This window comes from Nestor notabilis, unplaced genomic scaffold, assembly GCF_000696875.1.
Source record: "Nestor notabilis isolate BGI_N333 unplaced genomic scaffold, ASM69687v1 scaffold3043, whole genome shotgun sequence".
NCBI classification, from domain to species: domain Eukaryota; kingdom Metazoa; phylum Chordata; class Aves; order Psittaciformes; family Psittacidae; genus Nestor; species Nestor notabilis.
This window is the reverse complement of record NW_009923099.1, coordinates 1-22,324: the sequence shown is the minus strand read 5'-3', so window position 1 is coordinate 22,324 and position 22,324 is coordinate 1. Positions and strand designations below refer to the sequence as shown.

The 22,324-nt window shown below is 41.8% G+C and overlaps 1 protein-coding gene across 1 annotated transcript in view; it reads right to left on the bottom strand.

Moving 5' to 3' along the window:
• Positions 1-22,089, bottom strand: part of CLUAP1 (clusterin associated protein 1) — a gene marked incomplete at its 5' end in the record, with an annotated part of 41,692 nt that extends 19,603 nt beyond the window's left edge. Inside the window, 3 exons of the mRNA XM_010011949.1 lie at positions 1,087-1,159; positions 20,768-20,909; positions 21,956-22,089. Coding sequence (XP_010010251.1) covers positions 1,087-1,159; positions 20,768-20,909; positions 21,956-22,089 — 349 coding nt within the window. The remainder of the gene's footprint in view (positions 1-1,086; positions 1,160-20,767; positions 20,910-21,955) is intronic.
• Positions 22,090-22,324: the final 235 nt, after the last annotated feature.

Sequence of the window (22,324 nt, the reverse complement as noted above, 5' to 3'; positions counted from 1 at the left end):
GTTAGCTTTCCACAAGCTCTCAAGAGGCTATTATTCCCTTCTGATCCTCTGCTAGAGTGCTACTTAATTAAGAGTAAGTATATAAAAAAAGAACAAAACCCCTAAAATTTAATTGCATTCACATTTTCAGGTACACTAAAATCAAGCAAATGCAAGCAGGCAAATATGGTCCCACTTTGAAGATTAGTGATACTGAAAAGGGTTTCAAGCTGAGAGTTCTTCATCTGTGAAAGTTATGATCTGATAGGCACATCACAAAGAATTCGTCCGCACAGAGAAGCAAACTTAATGCCATGCAATGTGGCAGGCTAACTGCTGAGGACAGAAACTGCATTGGTTTGCAGGGACACCAGCACATGTGTAACATGGGGCAGTCAAGCAGTCCCACAAGCCAATGACACTACTCACCTACACGCAAACATTTTGCTGAGTAGAATTATCTAAACCAATCTGATCACAAACCAACTTTTCACCAGCAATTGTAGTGATAGGACAGGGGGTAATGCATTTAAACTTAACCAAGGGAAGTTCAGGTTAGATATAAGGAAGAAGTTCTCTACTGTGAAGGCAGTGAGGCACTGGAACAGGCTGCCCAAAGAAGAGGCAGTGTTCAAAGCCAGGCTGGACAGAACCTTGGGTGACATCACCTAGCGTGAGGTGTCCCTGCACATGGCAGGGGGATGGAACTAGATGATATTAAGGTCCTTTCCAACCCTAACCATCCTATGATTCTACAAATCCCATTATGCTGGAACAAGTGCTGTGTCTACAGCGAGTCCATATAATCCTTGGTAGGAGTAAAATGAAGCCTAAAATCTGCTCGCTGCAACTGAAGATTGTGCTTAGTGGATGACTGTTTCCATCTCAACACTGTAGATAAAATTTATAAGGTGAAGAAGCATTCCACAGAGGTCAGGCTCACTGTTGTCCTTTTACAGTTATTATCATTCCACTTTTTCTAACGTAAGCTCTTGGCTCTGACACCTATCCCATGTCCCCTCTGCTTCATGCTTGTAAGTGGATAGTTACACATGAAATAGCCAGTACTTAACTGCTAATATAAAGTGGTAAAGAAATCCCACTTACATGCACCCTTAAGCAGGAGCTGTTCCTCTTCCTTCAGCCTGTTCTGCATAAGACGGAGCATGTTTGCTGCTTCCTGCAAGAGGTAAAACCAAGCTGAATTAGAATAGCTGCCACGTTGGTCAGTCAAGTAGCTAACTGGAGTCACACAACAACAGTTCAGGGTACTCACAGGTAAGAATGAGAACAGAAGATTTCATCATTGAATATATTTTAGAAAAAAAGGGCCTTAATTGAAAAATGGGAGCTCCTACTTGGCCCATGAAGGTCAGGATATAAAGAGCATACCCAGGTAAAGAGCTCACAGAAAATCAACCATACAATCCCACCAGTTGAAACCTCACTGAACACATTGAAAATGAGTTTATCTTCATCCCACAGAAAATTACTGCTGATAATCAGAAGTGGGTTTCTTTGGAAAGCAGGCTTCGGTAGTTGTTTTCAACCAATACTCCATTGAACACCAGAAGTGTTTTGTGAAATGGCTGCAGCTTCATAATACAAAAACCAAACCAGAATAAATTCACACATTTCCAAGCATACAAACAAAATGAGAATCAAAAGCCCAATCAATAAGCTAGAGAATTAGAGCCGTATACTACACTACAGTATTTGCAAAGGAGAACCATGACAGCAAGACTGCACAAGGTGGTTTTTTGAAATTCTGTTGTGAATATAGCAGATTGTTAGATACAAATATGCTGAGAAACACTACTGTAATGACAGGGTGATGGAGTTACATCATGTGCAGTTCAGAGCAAGTGGAAAAGGTGCGTAGAGCAGTGGCTGCCTTGCTGAGGAAGAGAAGCAATTCACAAGTCTCAGCCCATTCAAATGAAGGCAAACGATGATAAAAAAATGGCACAAAAAAGCTCACAAGGACTTACAAGACATGTGACAGCCCAGAAGGGAAAAAGCAAGCTGGTGGCAGTGGGACAGCAGCAGTTACAACAGACATTCTCATTAGAGCATAATGGATTAGCAAGAAAACATAGATGGCTCTTGTAGACAGTAACTGATGAGAGTAATTTTAATCTTCTGGGATGCATGCACTTGCAGATCATCACAGACGAGGTAGACTAAAGGAACTATGTTATTGCTGAACACTACAAAGCAATTTTAGCAGATGTTTTGCTGTGCTCCTGAAGTACTCCATCCAGTTAAGACTAGAATCTAGCAAAGATACCAAGAGACTAAATTTTAGCAACTAAGGTTCATGATTCTAGTAGCAGCATCTGACATAAAAATATATTTTTAATGACATCTCATTTAGATTTGGCTAATGTTAATGGTGAATAGCAAATTAAACATGATAGAGTAGGTAAGATATGAATGCAATCAAATTCAGATAAAACCTACAAAACTAAACAGGTGGCAAACAACTGCTGGAAGGATTTAGCGACAAATTTTGCTAATTTTAGTCCTTGCAATTCCAGTCAAGCAAGACAAGTAGATGGAAAAGGTAATTAACTGTGGATTGAACTAAGGTTGTTCTGAGTCTTTGATTTTTCTGTGCAAAATATGCTTGTAATTAAAAACACCAGTTGCTTTGACATGGCCAGATCCGCACATTTACAGTGAGTGCGCAGAAAGGAAACCAAATTAGCTGGAATATCCATGGGACAGAGGGAAGAAAGAGCATCTGGAAATGGTTGAATGGTGGGCAACTTTCTTACAATTTCAGGTGGAAACCTGAACTGTACCCATATGTACAGCAATAGTGCACTAGCTGAGAAAGGAAAATCTCCTTCCACCATCCTCTAAAGCAGAAACAACAGCAGCAAACCACCAAGTCCCACCCAGCACACAAGGAAGTTGCTGGAAACAGAGGTATGAGGTCTGCTGGCACAATGCACCACAGCTTGGCATCAACATCTCTGTCTTGGGAGTTGAAATTTGTGCTGAAAAAGCTTGCAGAGAGGATGCTTACTGGTGGTAAGGGGAAGCAATACAACTCATCTGTACCTGGTGAGAAACTTAGAGCTTCTCTCAAGGCCACAGAGGGAACAAATTCTGATCCAAAAATCTGCTTTGGTCAACCATGCAAACTGTTGGCCATACAAATCCTCCAGCACTAATAGCGACAATGGCTCCACAGATGCTGCACAGATGCTACTGATTGCTTGGGACTGTAGAAATAGCAGCACAAAACTGAAGCAGGCATGACAGCTTTCAGGTCTATACAGCAGAGAGGTCACAATGTCAAATTATACTGCAGCTACTTGCACAACAGAAACTACTGAAACCTCAGAAATGATGGGTATATATTCTGCAGGGAGAAGCTAATTCAATCTACAAGAACAAGGAAGGCAGAGACACAAGCATGTTTTTAGAACTTGTTCCATGTAGATTCAAAAAATTTTAAATACCCTGTTCAGGAAACTGCTTTTCTTTATTAATTACTTCTGTAAGGAACAAATGACAGTGAAGACAGAAGAGTGTGACCCATGATGAAAGGAAAGGGAAGATGCAAGGATGCTGAGCATAGTGCAGTTACAGGAAGCGGGCCGATAAAGGTTACATGCCTCCTCTCCACCTATGCTGTTGATCACGATACAGGTGATCTCCATATAGCAGCGGTACATCCACACAGAGCCTGCAATTCTGCACAGATGAGTTCCATTGAGAAGAAGGGTAACCACTGCAAATGAGTATGTCTTCCATCCCCCTCAGTGTTAGCAAAGGCTTTAAAGATTGACAGAAGTTGAAAAGAACTTGGACATGAGGCAAAATCTTCAGAGGTTTCTAGTTACCAGTGTTTCCTTCAGTCTCTACAGCACATGCTGACTCCCTCTGCAGCCGTGGATCCCAGCATTTTCCAACTGAGCCTCACGGTTGCTATCTTCTTCACAGAATCATGGAATCCCAGGTTGGAAGGGACCTCAGGGATCATCTGGTCCAACCTTTCTAGGCAAAGCATGACCTAGACTAGATGTCCCAGCATTCTGTCCAGCTTAACAGTGTCCAACCTTAGGGAATCCACCACTTTCCTGGGGAGATTATTCCAGTGGCTGGTGTTCCCACTGAAAAATTTTCCTCTTGTGTCCAGCCAGAATCTCCCCAGGTGTCACTTGTGCCCATCACCCCTCCTCTTTTTTCATGTGACTGAATGTAAAAAGGGAGTTTCCATCTTCTCTGTAGCCACAATTTAACTACTGGAATATGTTACTTTCCTTAACCTCTTCTTCCCTACCTTGTTTCTCCCAGTCAGTCATAAAATTTAAACAAGTGATTTAAACAAGTCTTGCCCCTGCCCCACCAAACATTTACCATACAGCCTTGCCATTGCTATGTCTTTGGGACAAATGGGCTAAGCAAGGGATCAGCCATCTGAACATCAACTCCACTGGCTTTTGCAGCCCACACAGTACATATGGCAAAGAAAACCTACACAGACAAAAAAAAGAAAGGATGTTTCCCAAATGTCATGGGGACAAATTAATTTCTAAAATGTTCACAGACCAGTGAAATAATGGGGACAGATATAATCACTGCCTAACACTGTAATTCCAGGCACATGTTAAGACAGCTGAAGCTGGCAATTCAAATGCAGTCGAATAAGCAGTCACCCTGCCTTGCACCCTGGGCCCTTGCTCCTTCCCTTCTCATTACTCTCTTGCCCTGGTGCAAGCATTTGTGCAGTGACACAAAAGAAACCTGATGAAAACTAATCCATTAGAACAAAATTAAGGCAGGGAAACTCCTCACTGCAGTTCAAAGTGGGGCTATGCAAATTCCTGACTGGCACAACGGAGGATGGGATGTTGCAGCTGTGGGAAAAAGAGCAGCACTAAGAAAATGGTTACTGTTTGTTTAAGCTTCTGGGCTGGTTTACAGACCTAAAATACAGGAGAAATTAAGTCTAAGAAAATGATGTAACCATATAGATGAGCCACTTTTCTCCTTTCTTCTAGCCTCTTACTTCTGGTGCTGCCAGCACCTCAGTTGATCTCAAGAGCAAGTCAGCCCCGAGATTTAACCAACAGGAAAAATGCTGATTTTCTACTGGTTTAGGTTTCTGAATAATTCGATGCATGGTCAGTCAAATGCTGCAGCCAGCCCAAGGGAGCTGCTGAGACTATACATCGTTTAGCTGTGCTGCTAGACTACACCCTGCAAGAGCTTAGCAAATACTGCAGCAACAAAAACAGTTTTAAAAGGGCACCCTCAAGCCAGCTGGAACAAGGACAGCAACAGTCAAGTGCTGTTCACAGTCCTTAACAAGTAAGAACTTCAAAGGAGAGGGCAGAAGCAATGGCAGATCATCTATCTAGCAAGTAAAATTTATCATGTCATTTTTTACAGTAACAAGCTCACCTAAAAGAATCTGTAGAGCAACCTTAGAGCTGTTAAATTAGTCGAAAGAACTACAACAGCTTTATTGGTTTCAGACTTTAGGTTTAAAACTAACAGCAACTTTTAAACAGTTGAGTCAGTGGCAGCTTCAGCTTCTCTTTCTGCCTGCTGCTTTTAGGGATGGCAATCATCAGGCTGCATCTTCTGACTTGGCTGGCTTCCACCTTGGCTGCAGATACCACTCCCCACACTTCACAGTCTCTTAACAGAATAGGTTTATAGTAGCCCAGCGGAAGCAAGACCATGCTAAATCAGAGATGTCTTTCTGGTTTAGGCTGGCCTCTTCTGCATGACCCAGTGCTTCTGAAATGTGACAAGGGAGAAAAGCTGAGAGCATGAAAGAGCATAACACCAGAGATGTTCTTTCAACACATAATATTGCACAAGGGACTAGCTGTGCATGGAGTAGCAGGCTGACAGCTCCAGGAAACACAAGCCATGGCCTTGACCTCATGAAGCACCTGTGAGGAAGGGGTTGAGTGCCTTGGGATGTGGTATGAGCAGGAGCCAACATCCCAGCACCCTGCTCAGTCTTTCCAGTGAGCAAACAAGACTGAAATGCAGGCAAACATGACACATCTTACTCTACAAGCGAACTTTACCCAAAGTGAGAGCATACACTGGGGAATCACAGTGTCAAATTAACAGAATTTGAGTGCCCATTAACACAAAACCAGAGCAAACTGCCCCAGAGTGGGCTCCCAGGCCTTGAAGCACACCAGAGATTGAGGCTGAAAATCCTGCTTTAGAAGTAGATAGGTCTCTGCTGAAATGGAACCTTTCCTCCTGTGTTTCGTATGCTATGTAGCCTTTTCTAGTTGTAAACCTGCCCTCTAACTAGTAATCAAATCAATCACTCTGCAGACTTAGAGCAGACATCCCAGTGAAACAGGCAGCAAGGCAAGACTTGTTGCTAACACTTAGACCTCCCCCAGAACAACCCTAGCTCTAAGGGATCTCCAGAAGTCCCCAGCGCAACCTCCTGCTCAAAGCAGAATCAGCAATGGGATCAGACAACAGCGCTCGGGGCTTGAGCTAGTGGGGTCTTCAAAACCTCCAAGGAGAGCAATCAACCTGTCTGGGCAAATCTGTTCTGTTACCTGACTATCCGAATGGTGAAAAAGCTTCCTTTTATCAAGTCAGAACTATTTTTCATCCTAGTATAATCTGTCCATGTCTTTTAGCATAAGGCTTTAGTCACCAGTTGTCTCACCAGCTTTCCATAGCAGGTATCTCATCTTGTGACACTTGGTCCCTGCATCAACAGGAAATAAAGAATCCTTTTGTTGAGATACTAGGACAGACAAAAGCTGTTCAAACAAGTACATTTCACCTGTGTTTATAATCAACGGTGCTTTTTTCACACCCATTTTCTGTCCAATTCAGCAAACACGTTACCGGTCTTCTGTCTTCGACTGCACTAAAGACAAATGTACAGGTTTTGTAGAATGGAGTTTGAATGAGCACAACACAGATATTCTGCATCTCAAATCTACGTTAACTGGCAAAGCAGATGGATTTCCATCTCCTGTCTGACTCTGAAAGTCTTTGGAAAACAGCAATAAAACACAGCTGTTTGGCAGAACATTCTAGTATCATCTACGCTTTTGCTCTAAGACGTAAAACATAAGCTGTGAGTTTCTACAGCAGGGTGAATGGGAGTTGGCTTGGAAAAGCCTTTTACAGAAAGCTATATGAAAGCAGAGCCTGAGAAATGCATTTATTGATTGTTTACTATAATGTCTTTTAGAGAAGGAAGACTGAACAGCATGCAATTACAACTGCATGCAACCTACACACAACCACATGCAGGGGCTGGGGTGGGGGGTATTGGCTGGGGTTTTTTGGTTTATAAACAGAGGCCAGTGTGCCACCATGGAGAGTATCCCCCAGCCAAAGACCCCTACCCAGACAGCTCTGCCACTGACTCAGTGTTTGCCTTAGGCCAAGCAATTCAGATATGAGGAACACACATGGTTACTTTATTGCCAATGCTTTACGATATACCTAATGCTGCTCAGGATTGGTCTAAACAGTAAAATCAAGTTGCTGAAATCATGAGCTTGAAAACAGTTCTGTCCCTGCAGATTGCAAAGCAACAAGTCTAAAAGGCTCAAAACCAGAAAAAACAAAAATTACGCAGTACGTAACCATTTAAAACGTCTCAGGTTGGCTTTGGTGTTGGTTTTTTGGTTTGTTGTTTTCGGGTTTTTTTAAGTTAACCTCTCAGTTCTGTTGGGGAAGTTGTGGAGAAAATACCAGTAGGATTTTGAACACAAAGAACTTGTGCCCTGCAGCCAGCTGGCAGACAATATGGTTACCACCAAATGGAAAGAACAGGGAAAATAAAGGGGTAAGTATAAAAGAACTGGACAAGTGGAGCTTGGTGACTTTTTTTTTGTTCAGATGCGAGTATTTCAGGTTTTTGCCTAGGCTATTCCTCCTGTTCTTCTGGGGACATCCTCCCACCCCACAAGTGTCCCTAGATGTCTCCATGTATAACCTCTTCATCATAGTAAGGGAAAAAAATGGTTCCTTCTGGTTTTTTCCTAGTGATTGGTAGATAACAGTCATAATCCTACTGCTCTGTAGTCCACTTAAAGGGAACCAATTTGATGATGGATTGAACCACTGCATCTTCACCTGCCTGTTAATCTCAGCAGCTGTTTCTTGCTTTGTTATAGAACAAAGCAGCTGAGATTAGTTCTTGCTACACATACACAATGACATTTGTTTTCCATAATAAAGCCTTGCCACTCATTCAGCAAGAGTGAGATATAAGAAGGAGAAGAAATTGTGCAGTGAACAGAGAATGAGACAGTACTCTTAATAAGAGGAAGCCTGCTAGGTACAACAGGAAGATAAGCAAACACAGCACTGAGGTTGCACAGCTAAAGTTCATGATAGCATGAGGTACCAATCTATCTGCAGCTCTTTAAGAATAGAAAATGATGCTTTCTATCATGCTGAACTACTAGTAAATACCTCACCCTAAATGCATGTCTAGTTTTATGATTAAAATTTGAACATGGTTAAAGTTATGCTTGACTGAAAGTGACTACAATGCTACAGGTTTCATTCCTTTTTATTCTGTTGAGGAACGAAGAGACAAGATCCATCTCAAAAAGTAGAGCAGAAGAATCTTTACCAACAGGCTGGTTGAACTATGAGGAGGGCTTCAAGGTAGGTCTGTCAGGGAATCCTAGAATCCCAGATTGGTTTGGGTTGGAAGCAACCTTGAAGCTCTTCTAGTTCCAACCCCCTGCCACAGGCAGGGACACCTTCCACTAGAGCAGGTTGCTCCAAGCCCCTGTATCCAACCTGGCCTTGAACACTGCCAGGGATGGGGCAGCCACAGCTTCTCTGGGCAACCTGTGCCAGCACCTCACCTCTCTCACAGGGAAGAATTTCTGCCTAAGAGCTCATCTCAATCTCCCCTTCTCCAGGTATTCTAGGGATGATGACAGCCTGACAAGAAATGGGGGCACTGGTACTTTCTTGCGCAGGTAATGCAGCAAGATCCCATCTCAGTTCCCTGAACATAAGTACATACATCATAGGGAACAAAAAACGAGAGATTAGAAGGTGCATAGATTTGATCCCATTGCAATCACAGAAGTACAAGCTTCCATGTTTGGCAGGTTGTGCTAGATGGAGATAGGCACTCTAGAAAGGGCTGGGCTGGGAAGTGAGGAGGAAAGGTTGCTCCCTCTGCAAAGGAGCAACCTGAGTATGTTGAACACTGCCTTCCAATAGGTGAGCAGCCCTTGGAGTTCTTATGATTACGGATCAGAGGACAAACTCCTGACCAACACAGATCATGCCACATAAGCTAATACTAAGTTTTATTTTGAACTTTTAAATACTTGTTGTTAGCAGAACATCTCACTTCAGTAAAAAAAAGCAAACCCAGAAGTCACAGCTGGCACTATTACCAGCAGGGTCCTCCGGTTTCCCATCTCTTGTCTACAGTCATTTGACCAGGACTTTTGTTTCCTACAGAAGTTACCAAAATTGAAAATTGAAAGAATTCCTTCCCATATGACATGATGTTGCACTCACTAAATAGTGTGGAAGCACAGGGAAGCTTAGAGCCAGTGATAAAGCGCACCCTCACCTTCAGTCACAGAGATAGATTCTGCACCTAGAAGTTATTTTTCTTTGACTGATGATGCCATCTCAGTAATTATAAAGTGCTGTCACTGTGATAGAGCTTTCTGATGAATAGGAAAGCAGCAAACTCCCCCCAGACCCCAGTATTACGTACAGTGCTTTGGAGAATATGGTCTCTAGAGGCACTGCTGCAACTACAGAGTCCTGCACCAGAAAAGAAAGCATGAATTTGCTCTAGCAGATTCTTTGGATCCCTCACCAAGGTTCATACTAATCAATACTTCACTTTTACAGACATTTATGCATCTTTGCTTGTTTTGGTCTGAGGAGCTTCTGAAAGCCATTACCACTGGCTGTTTAAACTTTTTTAGAGGTCATCCTTCCAGTGGATGAGCACACATCGAATGAATTGAAAACCATCATCCCCCATTATAAGATCATCTGTTCTCATTATTCCCATTTTCTCACTCCCTTTCATGTGCTGAAACAGTCATCCCCTCTCACATTAACAGACCTTTTACAGCAATCACTTCTGTTGAAACACATATAAAGCACACTTGAGAGTATTTTATACACTTAACTGACACTCACCAGAAGTCCACCAACTGTTATCATGCTGGCACTACCAGTGTCTCCAGTGGAAGCAGCTGGGGATTCATTTCTGCTGTAGTGTCATTATTTGAAATTATTAATTTGATTAATTGTCCTTCTTCAGTGAAAGGTTTTTTTTATCTTGACACTCTTCCTCTGTCCCAGCTAGCCATTACCTGTCATTGATGTACATATTCTCAAAAGAATCCAATTATTTCAAAAAATAGCAAATCTTACATTACTTTCCAACACGACTATGTCTTTCCAGGTTATTCTTTTCCTGTGTTAAACCCTGCTAACCTTGCATTTTGCTGCTGCTTGTGTAAGAATTGTTCACTAAGGGTCCTGTAACAGATACAGTAGAAGTACTTCGATAGGGCAGTATGAGTCAGGCTGACAGAATAGCAGTTATCCAGATGGAGCACCAAAGCCTACTTAGTAGGCTCAGAAGGAGGACACCAAGCAGCATTCATGTTGGGCAGTTCACAGTACACAAGCAGCACAGAATGTAGCATCTTCCCCCGAAAATTCTGACATACCAGCTCCAGTGGTTACATTTATCAAAATAAACAAGTAGATCTGTTAGATCACACCTGGAGTGAACTTTCATCAACAAAAGTCACAAAAACACCCCAAAAGTTTCTTGAAAGGTTTATCTTTTCAAAGGAATACATGTTAATTAACTGAAATTCATTTCTACTACCATGAAAATATAGAAAACAGCTAAAATGTTTTGTAATATATCCTAAAGGAAAGCTAGCATAGTCAAAAAATCTAGCAGGGGTCCTTATGATGACTTTGTTTTGGAGAAAGCTCTCTAGGAAGGTAAAATGCTATCGGGGATCTGGGAAAGAGCAGCAGGGAACAGTGTGCTCAGCTGAGCCTTTGCATGGAACGGTGAGAGTGCAAAGGCAGAGACAGGTGTGATTAATAATATAAATAGTTTGCTTCAGTAAAAGCTTGCTTTATCTTTGGTTTTGCACTGTATCCTGCTTGAGCACAATCGTGTAGGTGGATGGGAAGAATGTAAATCCCTGAAACTGTGAAACAAACAGGAATAAGGGATGTTTGCGGCCAGACACAGGGCATACGGCAGTCATCTTGATTGAACCAACATCTAATCTGGAAATAACAGAACAAGGTATAAGATAAGGACTTTAGGCACATGCATGGGGTTAAGTAGATCAAAGGTTCATATCAAAGAAGACTACTAGCTTTTATCAACTAGCTCTTAAAAGAGCCTCCTGGAAGAAAGAATGAAGATTGCATCAGCCGTTGGGAGGTGGGATTTGTCTTCCTAAAAGTCCTATGAATATGTAAAAGGCTTGACTTTAAGAAACTTTGACTCTGTACTCACAAGCGTGCATGCGGGATATGAAGGCATGCACCCAGCGTTGTAAATAAACCTTTGCTCCACTGGCTTTGTCCCCAGTTAAATTTTTCTAAAGGTGAGGGCGTTTCTCACACAGGAAAAGATGCAATTTAGGGCTTGGGATACCTACACTGTTGCTGTTCTAACATAGCAGCTTTTAATGATACCACAGTCAGGCCACATGAAGCCAGACAGCAAAGTGTATTCAGAAAATGCTCTTCAAGTAACACAAAAACACAATCCACAGCATGTATTTGAAAATTAAATTGGTTTAACATTTCTCACATAACTTCTTCCTAATGATTCCATCATTACTTAGCAAGTCCTGACTGCAGTACCTCCAGCTCATACACTGCACTACTCACTTTTCACAGAACAGAAGTGAAAAGCACACTTGACAACCTGAAGTTGAGAGGTAGCATCCTGAGGTTTGAGGTAGATCAGTGACTGTTCCTCTTGAACAAGTGCACAGCACATGAAGGGCTCACCCAGACACAAATGCTTTCCCTTTGGGAACTCAAAAGGAAGGGACTAAACAAAGAGCAAATTAGCTCTGGGGGACAAATTCCACTTTGGCAATTGTTTGCTCTTGCGCTATGGAATGGGTTTCCTGACTAGGGAGCCATATTCATGCTTTGTATGAACTCTCTTTGCCTCTTTCTACAGCTCTCCCCTCTTATCCTCATCAAGTACATAAGTGTCATGCTTCTTGAGCAACTTCTGATGCAGCACAAAAGCTTTCTCGACAGGTTGCTCCGCTTTGTGTGCCTACACATTACGAGTTTTCATTATAGTGGTCAAACAGTAAAAAGCTTGCCTGAAGAGGCTGTGTGGTCCATGTGCTTCAAGAATTTCAGGACTGGACTAAAGTCTTGAGCAACATGGTCTGATGCCATAGCCGACTTTGCTTTGAACAGAATTAATCTGTGAATATGTGACCAGGAAAGCAGATTTAAAGTTTACCTATGTTGACTGAGCTTCTGTTTAAAAAAAAAAAACAACACAAAAAACAACCCAAAACTTTCCACCTCAGATACTGCTTTCCTCTGTTGTACTGTACTTGTTTGGGGCTCTGTATTAGGACACATGGCAATTCAAGGAATTTGACATAAGCTACATGAAAGCTCCCAGAAAGGTTATCAGTCCAGGTCTGTGCAACCTTATCCCCTTCACTATCAGCTCTGCCAGTCTGGAGTCAACTCTGGCTCTGATGAGCTTAAGGCTTCAAATCTTCCTTTACTCCTTGACCTTCTCTCCCCTTTCTCTCTGAAGCTCCCATGATTAGGATCCCTTCTTATAGGAAAATATGCACCCTATTTTCATCACTTCCTGGGCCAGGCAGTTCTCCCGCACACCTACCTGTGCCCTTTGCACAGCATGGGTCACTTTTCGGATTGATGTAACTTCTCCCTCAAGTGCTCAAGTTCAGGTTGGACACAGGGGCTTGGAGCAACCAGTTCTAGCAGAAGGTGCCCCTGCCCGTGGCAGAAGGTTGGAACTGGATGAGCTTTAAGGTCCCTTCCAACCTAAACCATCCCATGAGTCTATGACTCTATGGCTGCCTCCATTCATTGAACAATAATGGGAAAGAGGCACAGAAATACAGAGAAGCCTGCATAAAAACCAGATGATGTGTACCAAATGCTTGTGCTGAACTGCTTTTCCAACACTGCTCCTAGAGCATACTTTGCTGGGCCACTGATGAGAGCTGCCTTCATTATTCACCTAAATCGGGCCACTTTGAGAAATTTTGCACTGTTATGAGTCACCAAAACAGGTACCAGTATAAATGGTTAAAGCATCACAGGGATCCTGCCTGCAGGTACATCTAGCATGTGTATACTAGGTTAAGGTTTTCCTTTCAGTTTCAGCAAGATCCAGATTCGATAAAGCTGGCTGGAGGCTTGAAGTCAAAGGCCCCAAGAAGATGTAAGAAATACTCCTGAACCATCCCAGAACCACAGGGCAGAACCAAGTGACAGAACATCAGAGGAAACACAGCAATGAGCACCCCACTGGGGATTTATATGACTGTCTATGTTAGGGCATAGCTCAGGATGATCATGGCAAGACAGAAGACAAAAGGATTGGTAAGACACTGGCCAAGACTGCAACATGAGACACAGGCAACAAGTCAAGACCACAGGCCTTTAAATCATCTGCCAGCACTGAGTGAGAGAAATTTATACAGAGCTGAGGGGGGGAGTAGAAGAAAAAAGACCCAGACTAACATTTTCTGCCCAGAATTTTTCAGTTAAAATGCTTTCATACAAGAACCTTCAAGTCAGCACTAACACTCAGGAATTCACTACTGCCTAAAATAACATGACAGAGGATAGACTTTATCCTGCAAATCAAAGATATAATGCAACTTTACCATAACAACTCCTCTCCATTTTTCCTATTCACTTTTGTGGAAGGTATGAATTATAATGACTCAATAACAGCTCATTGAGCATTCCCTTTATGTATTATATTTTATTGTACCAAGCGTACAAACGATACTGGTTGGCTGTGTGATTTATTGGAATTAATGTACAATTCCATAATGTAAACCTCAGGTCAGTTTGCAGTGTCTGAAGAAATTATCACCCAAATTACTATTGATTGGAAGTTAGTAGTCACAGCTGTGCCTGTTCACCACCAGGAAGCAGTCACTGTCACATCACTGCTAGAATCTAACATCAGAATTATCCTTTCTCTGTGTCAGAAGTAGCACAAACCCTTCAGTGTTCAAAGGGGAGTCATGAGTAATCACTCTTTTCAAGGAGAGTGTTTATTACATTAAAGAGTAGTTGTTCTTGGTGAACTTGATGGTTCCAAGAATTGAAAACACAATCTGATGCCTTCCATCTTTAGATCAATTAGCTCCAGTACAGCACAGGGTTCTTATAGCAAAGAATCTTGTGGCTGACGCACACTTCAGTTTACTTATTTCCCACCAGTCAAATCCAAATTAAGAGGTAGCAACAGGAAGCATCTCTCTGAAGTCTTGTTAGAGCCCTAGCACAGGAATGGGAAACCTATTTATTATTTCTATAGCTTAAAAACATTTGCATTCCTTGTTCCTGCTCACCAGGATAGTGCTCTACCTACCAGCTTAGAATGCTGGGATAAAATGAATTTTAAATATCTCACTGTGGTGAGTTAGGGAAGAAAGTAAAGGTGACTAATGTTGCAGACACCTCTTATTGGAAAGGGGATGGCAAGCACTGTTTCTAGGACTGTTCACATGTATCAGGCTACTAATCTTTAATACAAAATGAGGAGGTAACCAGAGATGGTTACCTACTCAAGCAGTGATATACAACAACATCAGGTTTCACCTGATCAGAGAGCACCTGATTTCAATTTGTGAAATTCACTCACGGATTTCCAAGCTACACCATCAGTGAGAGCCACCACATCTTATACTTCACAGAAGCACTTGCTGGCATCATGGAGAAAGTCACCCTGACTTAGCACACTGCAACACTTAGTAGATACTCTCCCTGTGTTCCTTCCCCAACCACAGAGCATTTCATATATACCAGAATTAGCACAGTCTTACAACAGCAGCAAGAAAGAACTAGACTGAGTAGCCTGCACAGAGGGTTCATATCCAAGCATAGCACCAAGCCATGATGCACAAGGAACCTCTTCACCTTTTCTGCTCAGGAGTTTATGGGCTGCTGAAGCAGAAGAGGAACTTTTCCATTGCTCAGAAAAACCTACAGGTGATGGCTAGAATTTAGTAAAAAAATAAATCTTTTGTCAAATGACTCCAAATCTGGGATCCCAAAGCAAGTTTGTTCACTCCTCTGGCACCTCAGATGTCAGGATAATCCTGACAAATCCTGGATCTTTGAACACTGAGTTGACTAATCTGATTGAGATCAATTATGCTGATCTCAGCTGTTTTCATTTCCCAAAAAGTTTTCCTCTAGCTTTTAAGGGAAGGCAGTATCACTAAAGCACCAGGAGCAAGTATGCACATAACTGCTTCAGGGCATATAGAGGTACCTCAGAGTTTCATTCTAGTTGCATGGTATTGGCAGATTTTTACTTCAGTGGAGTGCATCCACACAGCAACACTTCCATCTATTCAACACACTCTTCACATGCTCTCCCACCTTCCCCCTATCTCCACCATCTCCTTTTGCGTGCCCACCATTTCTCAGGCCAGCAATTTCTCCTATGCTCCACTGCCCCTCCTCTCCCCCTGTGAATTCCCTTCCTCCTCCTCTATTTTTCCCACATTTCTCCATTATGGGATTTGTGTGTCTCAGTGCACCAATGCTGTCATACTTTAACACCGCACTAAATGCCAACATAGAACCAATCAACAATTAAGATGCCTGTGCTTACTTTTACATCTGATATTCAATATCATTCAGCAACATTGGACCAGGATTGCTCTCCTGGTACCTACAAAAATGTTACCAAGCAATCATAATTCAAATGTACATTAGCTAGGAGATTAAAGACTGAAACCAACCACTTTTCACATTAACCTTCTGCCTGGCTGTTTCAGTAAGCAGACATCACAATGGGAACATCCAGATTTAGTATTTCAAATGGAATAGCTCAATACAAAAAGACATGAAAAGCAGCAGAGTCAAGAAGTATCCCAGTGCACCAGAACCCAGGTATTCCTATTATGTGTATATTCAGAATAGGGCATCTGCTTCAGGTATGGAGCTCTGATTAAAAAAAAACCCATTAGTTTAATAAAGAGTGAATTTTACTTGGGGAGGGTGGGTTGCAAAGGGAAAGTCACAATACAAAGGGAAAGTCTGTTTAGTTGGCTTTTCCTTGCTTAATCATGATGGACTGCTTACTGGTAGTAGTATAATGATGAATGATAGTTTAGGCAATGCCAAACTGAAGAAAATTACAAAGTGACTTTGAACATCCTCTTCTGCGTGTCCACCACTTCATGGTATTCCTTAGTTGAGATTTCACAGCACTAGCACAAAAGCAGTCTTAAAATACCTTAGGAGAATGTGGCTGAAGTAGAAAGTACTTCAGGGATGTCCTCTGAGAAGTACAAGAAAGAATAAGCACATCCTGTCTAGAGAAAAGGCAAATGCTGAAGGATATTGCCAATTTATTCTGGCATTACACAAGCTAGTTTCAAAAACACCTTTTTGAACTATATTAGTCTGTGTTGTCCTTTAAAAGATAGGCATTCATGTATAGCCCATTGTGAATTTCAACCCCCAAACCTAACCCCCCTGAAACTCTGGTTTTTAGAGCAGCCCAAATTCTAATAGCTTTCATGTCTAAATATCAGAAACAATTCAATCTTAAAATCAGGATAAAAATTAATGAAGCATGCTGAATATTTCTACAAAGTAGAGATATAAGAACAAATCTTTGAGGAGACATAGCACATAAATCTCTGCTTCTGCACAGAAAGGAAAGAAGATGGATTAATTCCATGAGCAGCGTAAGAGAAAAGAAACAGAATAAAAGAGGTGGCTGAAAATGAAAAAAGGGAACTGCAAAGACCAAAACCCCTTATTTAAATTCCTTGGCTCCAATACCAAGTAGTGCATGACAGTTTGTCAATAAGTGTGAGAAACACACTCAAAGGAGGAGTCATGTGAGGACTTCTGACATCCTCCACAAATGAGAGTAAGAGAGAAATAATTCCGTATTTTTCACACATTTCAAAGTGCTTCCACATCACTGGGGCAGCAGCTTTGCAGGTGGTAATTTCATCACCCATTGACTGTGCAGTTCTGGCAATTCATTTGGGTCAGACTCAGCACCTAGCCTTTAAGTTCCTTTTAACCCAAAGAGAGATTTCTCCATTCAGTGCCTGGCAGGAGACTCCTGCCGACTGCTTTTCAATCCCAGCTCCGTATTATTCCAGACACTGGGAGGCAGAGGGAACAGGAAGCTCAGGATAACAGCAGGAGCTACACAGCTCTCCTCTCCAGTTCACCTAGCACGTGAAAGAACAAAGCAAACCAGTCCACGCAACCAACCAGCACTGCAGCACTGGAGTGCTTCGACTGCTCAGTGGCACTTAATTACAATTGTGTCCTTGGGTACAATCTTTAAATCATTTATCTCATTAGGAAGCACACTGGCCCAGGTCATTAGCTGTGCAACGTCAGCACGGTACCAAAACAGCTTGGAGTCCAAGTGCACTAGAGATTAGTCTTGTTATTCAGCAAGTCTCTCAATCAGAACAAAAACTCCTCCTAAAAAATGCATCTAGTGAAGGGAAGTGGTCCAAGAACCAGCCCTCAGTTCTGCACAGCACACGGAGTGCTGGATTAATCTAATTACACTGCTGGTGCTTTTTTCTGGCAAGCTATTTAACAAAACACAGAGCAACGATAGAAGAGCTGACTCTCACTTCTAGTACAAAAGATAATTAAGATTTGTTTGGTGGAACAAAAGACAAATCAGGGTTGAAAAAAATCAACATAACTTTCAGTGTTTTTTGACAATCTGTCTATTAAAATGAATTAAATGTAATTATCCTCTTTTCTTCCTCTGTTGATTCTGAAAATGAAACTAGATGATAAACTTTAGGACAACATGCAGCTTCATTTTGGAGCAAACTGCTATTTTTTTCAGGCATGTAATAACCCATAGTTCTGCTTCACCACCAAGTAGCCAAAGGTGATGAAGCACCACCTGCAAAGCAGATCAAGACTGACTGATGAAGTGAAACACCCTGGTCTTCCAGGTGGGCAAGAGACTCATCTGAAATGGATTAAACTGTGTGCCAACAAACTAAAAAGTAAAATTCCACTGGTTGGGAAATCAAAGTGCACCAATGAGTCTCTTGGTTTAGTTGAAACCCAGATTCTTCATCCCCATCCAAGTCCTGGAGCCTGATTTTGAGCGCTGACATCTCAGTGTGACTTCAACACTGAGACTCTGTCACTCCTGAAAATCTGGCTGTATAAGACACATGCAAAACCCCCTCTTCTTCCAAAGCAACAGCTTCTACAACAAAGCAGTCATGGCTACTTGGGTCATTGCTGCCCACAAAGAGATGGTTAGAGTCTCATCCTTTAAATACTCTATGTATTTTCAGATGTGCAAGGTTTCTGTTCTTGATTCCCATGCTCCTCTCTCCAGTTTTAAAGAACAACTGTGAAATGTACCTTTCCCTACCCTCACCCCCTCTTTTTATTTTTGGTTTTCCCAAACATTCTCTAATGAAAAAATTTAACAGACTAACAAACAGGAAGCAAAATGAAATGATTTCAGGGTCCTTTCAGGGTTAAGCTCAAGCTCTAGAATTAGACTTGATAGGTAAACTTCATGCTGGTTTAAGCTAACGCAATGTATTTACAGATATAGGGCTTTATGCTCTTTATGCTTTAAGTATAAAACACATCTTAAAGGTGTTTCCAGTTCTGATGCCTGCTAATGCTACTGCATATAACAAATGCTGGAAGTGTGCAGAGAAAACCACACATCTTTGTCACAAGCATTTATAGTCTTTAATTCTGCATGATGCTGAAGCATTGTTACCTGCTCATCCTAGTAGAGGAAAAGCCAAACCATATGGGTAGAGTTCCAGGTGTCTCACATAAAGAAGGAGAAAAAGGAACAGAAGAAGTGCTGTCTGTATTCTAATCACAGGCACAGCCCTGAGGAACAAAGGCTTTTTCTTTGTCTTATTATCTTTTAACAAAAATCCCCTGAAGAGGTGCACACTTTACTCACTTCGTGAATTTATAAACAGTTTCAGGTAGCTCAGTTCAAAACATTTTTACTTTTGGTATTAAGTCTCAAAGGCATTTGAACAGAAGGGAAAAAATCAGGTTTTAGGCTGCATTTCAAGATTATGATTTAATTGAGGACTTTGGCCATGGATATGGGGAAGAACTAGAACATTATAAAACAAGACACATGAAAACACCTAGCTGATTAGAAATATGTGAAACAATGTCTACAGAAATAGTGCTTATAAAAAGGGACATTAGTGGGAAATTGGTTCACAAGTTGTTGAATGCCCACATTATCTTTTAAAAAACAGAGTTACGAATACTTTAAAGGAGAATACTAAAAAACTTGGGTCATTGAATCCCAGACTGGTTTAGATTGGAAGCAGCCTTGAAGCTCTTCCAGTTCCAACCCCCTGCTATGAATAGGGACACCTTCCACTGGACCAGGTTACTCCAACACCCATCCAACCCAGCCTTGAACACTGCCAGGGATGGGGCAGCCACAGCTTCTCTGGGCAACCTGTGCCAGCGCCTCAGCACCCTCACAGGGAAGAGCTTCTGCCTAAGAGCTCATCTCAATCTCCCCTCTGTCAGGTTAAAGCCAAACTACTCTGTTTACAAATCAGTGGACACATACAGACATGGCAAAAGCAAAACATGCAGTCATAGCCAGAGAGAAGGAACATCATACACAGTTCTCCCACATTTCTGCCAGGAACAAGGGTAAGTTGGGTTAACAAAATAAAACCTGTTCTGCATATGAAAGATAGGATGATGAGAAGGAGAAAGCACTGGTTACTCCAGGTGTAGCACACCCACCAGTATGAAGGTCCAAGGGGAGATTACTCACTGAAACAGTTTTTCAGTGAAGAACAGAAGATTCACTGGTTAATGACTGTGAGAGGGGCGAAAAGCCAACCAAGGAAAACATGAAGCTACAGGAAGCTAGATAAAAGGTTGGCATGAAGCAAGAGGAGATACTCATGTGGATTATCCAGCAGGATACAAAATAGAGAATCTCACTGCATTGATGCAATTCAGCAAGTCAGAATATAGAATTTCTGTCAAACAACACTGAAGCCTGCGTGAGAGAGAATTCCACCATATCTGAGCTTTTAACTGACACTCTGCTGTTCTCATTGAAGAAGGCACCTACAAGGAAATTTAAGACCCTTGTGCTAAGAAATCCTTATACATCAGTTGTTGGCAGACCATAAAAAGTAAGCTCCTAATAACTCTTACAACCTACATCATATGTAGCAAAAGGAAGATTAGAAATGCTGAAAACATTAATCATGAACAAGAAACATCAACTGAAAATTAGTTGGGGGAGTCACAGACTGGAAAGGGGCATCACTACACTGGTTTAACTTCACTAACTCAAAAAATTAAGCCATCTTGTCCAAGAGCAGTCACACTTACTGGCTTGTCAGTACCCTGCCAGTCACTCAGAACTGGCTCTGCAACCAGTAATGTGCTGCTTTGGTGAAGGGCTACTAAAACACTTTGTGTTATAAGGCCAAGAACTACAGGATCTACAGTCTTGCTGAGCATTTCTAAGCTGTCTTACCTCAAACATCTCTTGCTCTGTCCGTCGATGGTCATCCAGGAGCTGCTCCAGGTAGGTCAGATTACGGAATTTTTCTAGGTAACTACTGTACTGTTTCTGCAGTTGCTCCTCAATTTTCTCATACTCATCCATAAAAGCAGGACTGGAGAGAACAAGCACAAACTACTCAGTGAACTATTCACCTGTATGAGCAGAATTCTGAAAGAAGCATTTTCAGGTTTGCTGCTTCCTTTCCACATCTACTAAACCAGTCTAAAAGGACCCTTTGTTTTTAAGCTCCCACACTACTTCAGAAACTAAAAGCATAAGACAAAAAAACAAACAAACAAAACCCCTCATTAAACTCTCCTGCAAAAACTACACACAGCAAAGGAAATGTTATCGTGCACCCACTGCCATTTCCTTTCAAACAGGCAGAAAGGCACCATTTTGGCCCCTTCAGCAGGCAAATCTAAGCTAATTTATCCTGCTGTTCCACCACTCCAAAAAAAATAGCTTGTAGCACGGCTGGAACATCACCTACTTTGCTGGAGGCTCACTTGCTACAAAATCATGCTGTGTCATTAAAAGTGTAACTAGACTTGACTCCAGTAAGTGGTGATGTCCTTATACTAGGGAGCTAACTGTTGCACCCCAAAGAACGCTCTGTCTGCTTAATGCTTTATATCTACCCGATACACTTCCCCAAAGCATTCCTGATCAAAACATGTATATGGATCAATGTCATTGCTTCCACCATTCATTTTTCTAATATTTCCTTGGGGTTTTTTGTGGGTTTTTGGGTTTTTTTCATATTAGGTCAAAACCAGAGCATGAGCTATTTATGCATTCAGAGACTATACAAACCTGCAGTTTAATATGGGACAAGAAATCAACCCAAGGTGTGAATCTCACCATCTTCATTTCATGGCAGGCAGTGTCACTGCCTGGAGCAAACCATCCTAACAAAGGATATGTAATGAACACAACTCTGGCCACTTTTAACAGCCCTGAAATTCTGATCTCAGATACATTGTAACAGAAAAATGAATAGTAACAATACAGACTGGGCATTTCTAGAGAAGAGAATTTCTCTCTTCCACAAGGCATCATCCCAGGCTCTTACAGACCTCACTCCTCACTGCTCTAAGCAGTAACAGTGCACAGTCCCATCACTGATGCAGTAGATAATCAGTTCCTAATCTTTACCGCACACTTTGTAGAGTCTGGAGCCTCTTCTGGCTTCTTTCCAGTTCCGATTTCCGTTTTTCAATCTTGGCTTCCAAACTGGCTTCATCTAAAGCCACATTATTCAACATATCTTTAGTCTTTTGGACTTCATCCTAAAAGAGAAGGACGGTGAACTGTGGCCTGCACTAGAATAATTACAATTATCTTTAAGATGTGGAACATCCTTCTGTATAATCTCGCATCTCATGTTAGTAAATAATATTCTAACAACGAGCTAGAACATAAACTGAGTAGGCAATGGAAACTGAAAACTCCCTGTGGCCAGGATAGCAATTGAGCTAACTGGACATTTACAAATTTTGAATGTCTGATTCCCCCCCACCCCCC